The sequence below is a fragment of the Coenobita brevimanus genome, chromosome 14, assembly GCF_032717465.1.
Source record: "Coenobita brevimanus isolate Jiangsu-jjx chromosome 14, ASM3271746v2, whole genome shotgun sequence".
NCBI classification, from domain to species: domain Eukaryota; kingdom Metazoa; phylum Arthropoda; class Malacostraca; order Decapoda; family Coenobitidae; genus Coenobita; species Coenobita brevimanus.
The window spans coordinates 21,118,093-21,130,291 of NC_136967.1; the positions used below are offsets into that span (position 1 = coordinate 21,118,093).

The following is a 12,199-nucleotide window of genomic DNA, read 5'->3' on the forward strand; positions in this document are numbered from 1 at the left end:
CCCTTCAATCCTGCATGCATATTGTGTTCATTCCATTCATTCTCACACATGCTGCTATACTTTTTTTTACTTTAACTTCGACTAAAATTGCCATTTCTTCACCTTGAACATTGAGTTATAGCAACGGATTAATAGCACAAGAAGTGCTGCGGAAAGGATGTAGGGCTGTTTTTTTTTTTTTTTTTTTTTTCTGCGACTATTTTTTTTTTTTTTTTTAATGTGTCCGACTCTGGGCATAGGCTTCACAGCCTGCACTCAAGGCCCAGTGGTCCTCCTACATACCATGCACCTCTACATGTCACTACTTCGGCGTTAACACACACCGTCCATATTGAATACATGCTAGGGCTGTCTCATACAGGACTGGTGTATTGGTATTAACGGGGGTATTTTTACAACATGTCGGCGGGTCTTCTGGTAGATCGGTAAAGTCTGCTTTTGTGAAATTCAAATCCTTAAACTGTTCCCTGCCCCAGCGGGGATTTGAACCTGGGTCCGGTATGACTGGAGGCCACCTTTCTACCGATTGGGCCACCGCCTTCCCCTACGTGAAACTGCCCGTAAAGGGACGAAAATATGGGTCAAGTATGACTAAAAATAATATATTTGTACTCGATATTCAACATTGTCGCATCTCAGCTCTCATCTGCACGGTCCCCTCAGCCCCTTGCATGTCCGTCTTTCTTATCTTCTCATATCATTTTACCCACATCCTTCTGTATGTTCATAAATGATCCTTTGTCTGCTCCATATTTTCACCTACACATACTTCCATTCACTGATTGTTGCATGAAAATGTGGATAAATTTGGCAATGGAATGTTATGCAGAATACGCTAACTCAAGATAAATCATGCTGTTATACAACACAAGGAAAAAATAAATCTGGTGAAATTAATGAGTACAGATACGATTAAAAAGGGAAACAGTATCGCCTCCACATTGCTAAGCAGGACACAGCGTTTCCAGGAATTTTTTGGTTGCCTGGAAACCCTCCTTTCCCCAACTCAGTGAACAAACATCAGTAAACAGTTTCGGATACTGTTTCAAATAATCAATGAAAAGAACTTAGCGAAAAAATACCTTGGCCAACGCCAATAAAATTTATTAATTATTCCCTATCCGGGTCCAGATCAACCTCAAAATCTAATTAACTCCTTCATAACCCACTGCCCACCTATAACCAGACTTCAGTGATATGCGTTAACAAATTTATGCGTCAAGAATTTTTTTTATATCTTGTGCACAAACGGACACGCAGACAAACAAACAGACACGGATGAATACATAACTTCCTCCAGCTTCGATGGAGGAGGTAACAAGTCTTTGTAAGGATCCGTGCAGAATCAAAATACAGGTATTACTTTTTTTCCTTTTCATTTTTTTCACACCTTTCCACTCCCCCTTCACATCCTCAAGCGAGATTGTTTGCCCATCGCAGCATCTCCATCCCTGCCCTGTTACACTCCTGAGTACGCCCTATAATGATACTTTTAAGAATTTCATTATTGTTAATTCCAGACGATGTTATTTACCTTAAGCAAACTTAGGGAACTGGAAAAAGTAGATATAGCCTCTGTTCATCCCTTCATTACAAACATCATCCTTATCTGAAAACAATTTTCTGGTGGCATCTAAAATAAGATTGCAAGCATAGCATCATATTGACATGGTTAAGCACGTCGTTGGTAACCGTAACGCAATTCACGTGCCTATATCTAAGCATCGTTTTATTTCTTTAAGCCCTTCACAACGAGAAACCTACCCTGAAATTAATAAAGCCGTCTGACTCTAGCAAAACAATATAAAAATTGCGTAATGACACGGGAAGTGTTGATTGTGATACCTTCTAAGCACTTTAGTGCGAGAGGACTTCCCTGAGTTGATTAAAGTCATCTGACTCTAGTAGGCATATAACTTCGCACTGAAAGTTCTGAAAACAGAAGAAACGTGGTAGTAGATGCAAACATCTCTAACCACTTCATTACAAGACGCCGCTGTAGATGATGATGATGATGATGATGGTGCGAGGTCTTACCTTAAATTGGGATCCTTCTGATTCAGTCTCCTGCTAGAAAATAGAGCATATCTTTCCAGAAACGTTTTACTAACTGACCCATATAACCATTTCAATGAGATAACGCCCTATAGAGTGTATTTTGCAACTACTTAACTGCGCTTAAGAGAAAGCTTTCGAACCAGAGGAGCCCGATAAAACCTGCATTATCCCCTTCACGACAAAAGGTATCCCTAAGCTGAATAACATCGCCCATCGGTGGTAAAAAATTCACTAGAATAGGACGTCGTTGTACTTAAGGAGTCATTATTTCCGTGGCAACATCTGTCACTTTTAACACCCCTCATGTCTCTGCAACAATACACCACGTAAATTAACACCTCTCCCGCCTCTGCAACAACACACCACATAAATTAGCACGTTTCCTGTCTCTGCCGCAATATACCACATAATTTAATACGTCTCCTGTCTCTGCAACAAAACACCATACAACACCTCTCCAGTCTTTGCAACAACACACTCATAATTTAAAACTTCCTCTGCCTCTGCAATATCACATCACCTAAGGCGCGTCCACACGTGTTCTCGAACATTGCTGAAAACACAGCTGGCAACATGTTTGGATAAATGTATGCGTCAATATTTGAAGAGTTGTATGCAAACACAGTTTAGTGCAGCTACGAACTTACTGGCAGCAAAGGTGATGCGATGAGTGCCTCCATATGAAGCAGCTGAGACTTCATCAAGATGTTGCCGGCATGTTCGGGACGTTGCTGCTCCCAGCATGTTAGGGACGTTGCTGCTCCCAGCATGTTTGCAGCTTGTTCGTTATTGTGTTGCCTGTATGTTGTCAGCACTTGTTGCAGCACACGTGTGGTCGCGCCCTAAATTATCACCCGTTCTGTCTCTGTAACAACATGCCACTGACTTTGTACTTGAACTCTTACCACACACCAGCGCACAATTCAGCACTGTAGCGCCATGTGCAGTATACAGGGGCCTTACCGTCACTGGTGGTAGTTTATATTTCGCGGAGACGGCTCGGTCTGCTGGTGCGAGCGGGGATATTGCAGTGGTAGTAGTAAATGATGCAGGACAAGCATTGATAACTTTGAATTCGCCGTCCCCGCAACACAAAAGAAATCGCTCACTGAAGGGGAAAATAAACGTTTTATATGTACCACTCTTTATACGCGGAAGTGTGCAGACACAAACTGGTAAGGAGGATGTTCTCGGGGACATCCCAGCCCCGTCAGAATATGGACCTACAACACACCCGACCCATATATTACCTACAAAAGCACGCATGATGAACGTATTCAGCGACAGCTTAATATGCGTCTGTTGTAAATTCATTTCATACGACGCATCACATTGTATTTCCCCATTTCGGACAGCCGAACATCACACAACTCACTTAACCAATACTTTACTCTCCGCTCATTATACAGTACCTCAGCCTCACTGCACCTCCAGTAGAGTTCTCCAGAGACACTTAAGGAGGTTGCCGAATAACTATAGAACCGGGTTCTCTACTGTACAATGGTAGGCTGCCGCTGCAACAGCTGTATACACAGGCACACACATAAACGTATATATATATATATATATATATATATATATATATATATATATATATATATATATACACACACATACAAACGCACACACATACAAACGCACATATGTGCGCACACACACACACACACACACACACACACACACACACATACAAACACACACACATGTACAGACGCACATATGTGCACACACACACACACACACACACACACACACACACACACACACACACAAAGATAAGGTTGAAACATGCAGTCATATTGACCAATGCTTTAGTTGATATTCCTCCTTCGTGGACGTGAATTTAATACTTAAATGGATACACAGATTGTACTGGGCTTAATCCTCTTGGAAGCAATATATGAAACACAATTAAAATTTGTACTGCAAGTATAAGTGCATTAACACAATTCTCTTATTTCCAGTAAGCTCATATCGGTACGATAATTTGTGAATCATTTGTGAATCATTCACGTATTTTCAATTGTCTAAATTGCAGTGCAAATTCACTGTGTGATTGCTATTCATTGGCCGTAACATAATTACCAAAGGAAACTGGTGAATGCCTGCCTCATTAATAAAGACAATAGCACTGATTGAGCAGCCACGTAGAGTCGTATCAGCATGACGCTAGGTCAGTCAATGCCAGCATGCTACTGACTGAAGGTAAGTCACGCCCTCACACCCTATGTATCCCCGTCGCTGCTGTAGTCTCTTGTCCGGGCACTGTCCCTTCCATTTGTGTATTTCCGTCTGTGTGTGTGTGTGTGTGTATGTGTGTGTGTGTGTGTGTGTGTGTGTGTGTGTGTGTGTGTGTGTGTGTGTGTGTGTGTGTTGTCCACTCTAACTTAAGATGTGTCCCATTGCTGTACAAGCAGCTTACTATTTCTGAATTTTCAAGAGTTTACTTAATCCTTAATTATTTGCATCGTTACCATGTCATATACTTAACCGTGTATATTAAACTTCCATTTGCCTTAGACTACTTCATCAGTGCACAAACTCTAATTAACACATAAACTCTAAGGATTCATTTTAGTAAAAGACGTCCTTTCTGGGGCAGTTAAACCAAATATTTTAATGGAATTGCTTTTAAAATGTTAAAAAATCAAAATAAATAAATAGGAAATGAGCTCGGTATACTTAGAGTACGCCCTTTAGCTGTTAAAAGTTAATGACGTAAATAAAGGTGAAGCAGGCCAGCCAGCCTTCCCCCTGCCGGCGCTGCTGGTCGAGCGTAAACCCCAGTAACTCTGCCTACAGATTTGCCTACGACGACTATGCTGACTACGGGCCGGATGACTTTACTGAAGTGTACAATGGTGAGGCATATGGTAAGTAGACGGGGCTGACACTCTTGTGGTTAAGTTGTCTGGAGGCAAGAGTCAGCGGCGGGCTGTGTTATCTCTGCGCTAAGCTGCCCGTCACCTGCGTCACCTGTGCTGCACCCAGTCCCTTACACACACTACACCCCGGGATGAGTTTTGCCATGAACAGTTAGTGCCAGTGTTTGCTGAATGTGGCGAGGAGTTGTGTGGTGTAGAGTGAGTGGTGGTGGCGATGATGGTCCAAGTAGCCTCAGGTCCTCCTGGCCGCGGCCACGCCACTCTGGACACCTTGTGGAAGTCCTCATTCACCACAAGTTAAAGTAATAGTAAATAAAACGTACATCCACAAACTCGTTTGTAGGGCAACAAATTAGCAATGAAACAACTAAAATATTATTAGAACAATCTGTGAGAGGACAGACACCAGCCTTTGTATAACTGCGATCAACAACATGCCTTTTGAAAATTCAGTCACGCTGCCACCTGTACTTTATTTTGCTCAGGAAACAAATGAAAAAGAATTCACAGACAATATCTCTGGTATGTGTTGTCACAGACAGTATGGAACACACAAGCTTTTCTTTACGAATTCATGAAAAAAAAGCACAAAAGTTACATATTATTGCTTAGAAGTCATACAGCTAAGTACTGTAATGTTTCCTTTCTTCAGATTTTTCAGCAGCGCTACACAATACAAAATAATTAGATTGTTCAGCGAAAGATTACAGATAAAAGATGCATATGGCTATTTCTGCAGAAAAAATTAATTTCAGATATATTTAGCACATATATAGATATCAGGAGAGAATTCCGTCCAAGTAATACTAGAAAAATTTATATATTCAAAATCAGTTAGGCCTACAGAGAAATATCATATTGCATCAGTGTTAGGTCTGTAAAATGGCGGAAGTTTTTATCTCATATAGCAGAGAAATAATAGCTGATTCTTGTCTCCAAATTTTTGCCAAGATATCCAAGTTTATATTTATATGCAGAGTTCTTGTCAGTGCCAGCATACGTGGAATATATGAATGGCTGTTGGGTGAAAATTTTCAGCAAAATGTTGAGCAGTAATAAAAATTTTTAAGGTGGGTGGCACTGGCGGGCGGGTGCTGGAACCATATTATTATGCATAAACTCTAGGATGCCTCACAAACTTTGTTCCAAGTTAGTGACAGCCAACTTGATTGCCTCAAACACTAAACGATATTTGCTGAGCTACGAGGCTTCAGCAAACATCTTTGCTCCCGAACAGGATAAGAAGCATTAATGTACTGTACTTCGTCGTGGCGAGAGTAATCGTATGGTAATATTACTGCTAATGAATATATTTTACTACAAATACATATATTATACTGTAAGTAAAATTCTTAACTTTCACAGCGGTAATTATCATGAAAAATAAACTCGTAGTAGTTAATACTAAACAAAGCACAAAGTTTTAAGCTTAAGTGACGCTGTTGCTTTTAGTGTTCCCGAAGTGTGTTAACCCTTTCGCCTTCTTGGACGCATTGGATGATTTTACATGGCAACCACAGAATGATTTTGTTGAGCTGAGGATACTTCTAGCATTCTAAGAGTTCAAAGTCGTCACGATTCACTTTTGATGTGCTCAAAGTATCCTGACCTGAATACAAGGGTTTGAAGACTGAATAAATCATCCAAGTGTGTCCACAGTAGAGAAATAGTTAACTACTGTTGTTATTTTGAAATGTGGCAGTATCCTCTCTATCATCTTCCTCAGTGCGTTATACTGGATTCTCTCCTGCCTTGTCGATAGAGCTTTCCGGTCGGCCACGTAAGGGCTGACCACTATGCCTTCATTACTAATACACGTGCTTCAATCACATTTTAGTTTCATTTTTGGCCACAAAGAGCAAAAGTCAAGTATATCAAGAACATTTTAGGTGTTAGGAATTTACCCTTTTGAATCTTATTTTTTCTGTTTATTCATGCTTCACCAGATGATTTTAATTAACTTAAGGTAGACCTCTGGTAGTGAAGAGAATAATCAAGGTTATATCTAACCCCTCCAGTTCCAGAAGTCACTCCTAAACTGATGATAATCATCTGACAGCAGGAATAAACTAAGAAAAAATGCGTCACTGTACTGAAGAGGCTGAACAAGCAGGGATTATTTTGTTCGTAACCATTTCACCGAATGATTACATCATGGACAACAAGGTATAGTTAATTCCTTCATTCCGAGGACCTCTGTTTTTTGTTTGTTTATGCTTGTTCCCTCAGTGCGATTTTATTCAGCTTTGAAGAGGTTCAAACTATAGGGTTTTGGAAATAGCCTTCCTTACTCCTTCAGTGCAAAAGGCCTTTCCTAAATTGGTCTGGAGGTGGAGAGCATGTCATCATCCTGAAGGAGTTAAGCGTAAATAAAGTCGGTATCATTCTTGCCAGGTTTCTGATTCTTTCGGTAGTATGAGGTATTAGTTAAAAAAAAAAAAGTTATAAACAACACTAAAATAAGCTGGTTACTCTGGGTGTGTGTGTTCTTGTAAATTTTGCTCCTTTGCTGCCCATGAATGGACCAACTTCCTCGAAAGATGTTTAGTATTTCTAGTCGGCAAGCAGTACCTTAGACAGAGTTCCCGACCGACCGAGTATATTAACTGGGCTGTGCTCCCAGAGGAGAGAAGAACCTGCGATGTTAAAATCCAACAGACACGGGGATCAAACTTCGTGATTTATAAATGTATTGCACCAAGTATCAAAAACTTGTGTTCATCATTCTCTCCGCCTATCTTATTCGAAAGCAATTCTTCTTGATTATGCAAAATTATCCAACTTGTTTTCAAGTTTGGAGATGCTACAGTTTTTTTTTTTTTTTTTTTTTTACTTATCTAAAAGAGTGGTTTTATTGTATACAAATGATGCACTGACTAATGCTCTTTTGGCTGAAAACAAAATAAGTGATAATAATACATAACGGCACATACAAACTCGCTCTAATACTGTATATAACGTATATTCACTAATGTGTGCTCATTAGTGCAGTAGAGATTCATAAATCGTATAATATCATCCGAATATAATAAGCTGGAATTTTAAACGTGTGTGTGTGTTTTCTTTCTTTCTTTTTTTTTTTTTTGTAGGTAATGAGACTTTGAGTAAGCTCCTTTATATTCGTTGGTTCTTTTTATTGCGTTGCTTAAAGATATATAATCCACCGTAAACACATTAAGGCTCTACACTTTCCCGTCCCCCGAGTTCTTTCCAGTTCAACATGTAGATAATCAGAGTAACTTCTGCCGTACCACTACGCTCACTGTACCCATAAAATTGAATCTAAAAAGGAAGCTAAACGCTGCCTCAGCCACTAAGACGTAAGTTCACCTCCCGGGTACCAGACTTCCCAGCAACTCCGCTAGGTGCACAAATACTCTCTTGGGTCCACACCGCATTTGGAGCTCTTGCCGTTTCACATAAATCAGAATATTCCTATGGCTTTGTAAAGTAACGTGGTCATCCATCATTTTCCTTTGGTCGTCAAAGAAAGAAATATTATGCCGAATAAAATGTTAGTAATGAAAAGAGAAAATGTAAAGTTGGTAATTATTGTGCCCTAATATGATGGCATCTGTCGCAGTGCTCTCTTGTAGGCACAAACTAGAAAATTTTATTAGTGAAACATCTGTTTAATAAGTTTGACCGACCTAAATCCCTCTCATGTACGACCTACTCCTGTGAACTCACCAGGGGACAAGATGGAGGAGGACCTGGCGGAGATGCTGGAGAAGTTCTGGTGCAGAGATAACGCTGCTGAAATTTGTGTCTTGGGGCAGTACTTTTCAAATTTGGTGCCAGGTGTTTTTGTTCTCCTGGCGGACGAACACCTAAAAAAAGACCATTTGTAAAGAAATACATTTAACGATCTGCTTCCAATTATTCGTGGCTAATTAAACAATTGATTTTTTCTGGGCTGCTGAAGATCATGGGGAGAAAAACCGAAAGGTTGGAGTAGGAGATGTATGGATTGCACAGTAGGTTTGGCTATGTTTAGCAAAAAGATGGTCATCACCTGGCGCCAAGTTTCAACAGTATCGCCTTTTCTCTCTGGCTCTGTGTCACCACTTCGTTCTTGCTTACTTTTCTTAACAACTGTAAATTTAACTAATCCTATAAATTTAAGTGATTTAATAATCATATAATATCAGTAAAAAGCACATTTAATTACTTTCATACAATTTTTAACCAACTTTTGTGTGTCATCATGCAAAACTTTAAATCGTATTTCTTTTTTTTTTACTCTTATTGGAATAGATGCAAAGACGGTAAAATAAACTATTGAAAAAAATAATAACATTTTAAATGGTACTTAATATTCACTTGAGCAAAGTATTTTAGGCCAACCCACACCTGGTCCTGCTTATGTCCCGCCCCCGTGCCACTCGGGAACCACGCCGTCTCACAGACCACTACCACCTAGTCCAGAGGACTTTCACTTAGCTACCGTACTCCTTTTTTTTTCTTCACACTAACTTGGTCTAGAATTGCTATATCTCCATTTTTAATACTCTTTTTTTCGCACTAACTTTTCATAGAATTGCCTCATCTCCATCTTGAATGCTGAGTTGAAAGAAATATTAACATTAAAATATGGTCTTAGTCTCGAAGAAGCAGGCCTGCTATGGAGAGGTTGTAGATCCAAAACATTGTCTTTTTTCTCTCACTGACCTACGTGAAATAAACTACAAAATGACGAAAATCTAGACCAGATTAATGTGAAGGAACTATACCAGGGGTCTCTCTTAATACTTGGACACACTAGCTCAAAACCTGGTACAATCGAGGTGAAACAACACGGAAGTGTAAGTTCTGCTACAATAGCAAAGCCCCAGCTTTGGAAAGAACTGTAAACTTCGTTTCCTCTCGTCGTCCACATGTCTCGAGGAAGTGTCTGCGTCCTTAAGATGCGTAAAATCATCTGACAGTAGCAGGAATATGTAAATGACATCATGGTACTAAAGAGATTAAAGAAAATTCCCTATAAATAACTATCAAGAGTGACTCCTATGATTAGTATAATATGGCCTTGCCAGTGTATAGGAGTGTGTTTATTGTGTGACACCACTCATCACACAATATCAACTCGTGCAGTTGAACCTTTTTACTGCATATTAGCTGGTGACGATTATATCTAGATTACGAACACGTAATCAAAAAAATTTTTAAGAGTAGGTTATTAACAAAAACATTCTAAATCTGATTGAAGATATACTATTGATCCTGTGGCATTTACGTTTCTACTTTGACATGTACCAGCCTTATTCTTTGCTATCCTGATATGTTTGTTACCCGTTGCCTATCCTGACAGCTCATTCAGGGTAATCGTTTCATTCTTTACATCTTCTCATTTGCTTCACACTCACCAGTATGAAATGTCGCATAGTAAGTTACAATAAAAATTTATTTCCCGTTACTTCTTGCAAGTTTAACTGATGATGTTGACCGATGTAAATGGCGGAATTATAAATAGTTAACCGTAATGTACTGCTTTAATGCCATCCATTAGAGACATTATGTTCTGCAGTCTCACTCCAAAATTAAAGACACAGGAAAAGGTAGAATGCTCCCCAATGGTCGATAGGCAAAAAAGAAAAAAAAAAAAAAGTAGAATGAGTTTCTCCATTTTAATTACTGGAAGACTAGTTATCAGTCCCCACCAACCATATCCCATCACAATTATGTATTATAAACACGCCAGCTAATACTTATTATTGCAGAAATTCCACCCCAGAACCACTAAAATTTCAATAACATCTTTTCAAAAGTTGATATAAAGCAATGGCCAGTTGTAATAACTTTATCCCCTTCAACCCTAGGACATGTGTCAGCTTTTATTCCTGCCATCTCCATGTGATTGTTTTCAGCTTAGGAAGGACCCTTTTAACTGGAAAGGTTATATGCAGTTTTTTGCTGATTTTTTCCGTACCTTTTTTTATTCATTCCAAGTTGAATAAAGTTATCTGGAGATACCAATAGGAATAAAAAATGAAAAACGTCATTGGGTTGAAAGGCTGTTTTGAGAAGTGGTCGAATTATTATTATGCTGAACCCTTTTACTATAATGACGTTTTGTAGAATTATTCACGCTCTGTCCAGATAATCGAGGGAGACATCTTGCAAGGACAGGACTATTGAAGAGTATATCTAACCACTAGATTGTAAAAGTTTCCTAATGGTGGTTAACACGATCAGCTTCGAGACATGGTGCTGAAGCAAGGTGACGGACACAACTTGAAATATGAGGGTGTAGACAGGCAAACTGAACCACCATCTAAACTCCAGTACGATTTGGCACCGCCACGTGCAGCATTTCAGCATCATCCTTCGAAACATATCGCGTGAATCAATCTTGAAGCTGAGAATAATATCGGAACTGAGGGAGAGATGATGATGATGATCAACAAACATCGTACAGAGCGGATTAAAGTAATTGGAGCTGATGTTTAATCAGATATGGTGTGCATATAGTTCATTAATAAGTTGTGGTGTTGATAGTGCACTTGTGGCTGTGATGGCGGGATGGCGTGTGGTGCGTGGCGTGGCGGGGCTGGGCAGAGGTCAGGTGTCGCCCCAATGCTCTGCTCTTGTTAACTCAACACTGTATCCTTCCTCAGACGGGGCGGGGGCTGGGCGCTGGGTGGCCTACAAGCAGACTCTGCCCTCTGCCATGGAACGGGCGAGGTGCAGAACCTCGCCTTATGCCAGGCCTAAATAAAGGTCCAATTTTTCCCATCATGAGTCTGCATAAGGTCCAATTTTGCCCGTCTAGTCTCCGTAAACACCTTCGAATGCGCCCACCGCGTCTAACTGAGCGGCGAATGCACCATCCTCAGTCATAATTTACTTTTAACAATGTTGCACCTGTACTAGTCAAACTGCTTTAAATTTATATAATAATATTTTAATTTTGCTTATGTATTTCCATTAAATTCAAAACATTTGTTACCTAAACACAATTAAACTTGTTATTACTGAACTCCCTGGTAATATTTAAAACTATATAAGTACAAATGTGTAAAAGATCTTAAAACAGTGCAGTGAAAGATGGCATTGTCGAGTTGAAGCCCATATTCTTCATATTTATTTATCCTGAACTCACCTGGTAAGTGTTAAGGTTATTAATTAATGTCCAACCAGCTATTGGTACCAAGAGATTCCTCTGTAAACCCGTAGAAACTGTTAGTACTTTAGCTTAGCGCATTTTAAGCTCTGACTACATGATCAGGAGATTATCATATAGAATGTAACAGTTA

The 12,199-nt window shown here is 39.7% G+C and overlaps 1 protein-coding gene across 1 annotated transcript in view; it reads left to right on the forward strand.

Moving 5' to 3' along the window:
* Window positions 1–11,661, forward strand: part of LOC145390093 (uncharacterized) — an 85,430-nt gene extending 73,769 nt beyond the window's left edge. Inside the window, exons 6-7 of the mRNA XM_080265159.1 lie at window positions 4,861–4,931; window positions 11,561–11,661. Of these exons, the coding sequence (XP_080121285.1) occupies window positions 4,861–4,931; window positions 11,561–11,661 (172 nt within the window). The remainder of the gene's footprint in view (window positions 1–4,860; window positions 4,932–11,560) is intronic.
* The last annotated feature ends 538 nt before the right edge of the window (window positions 11,662–12,199 follow it).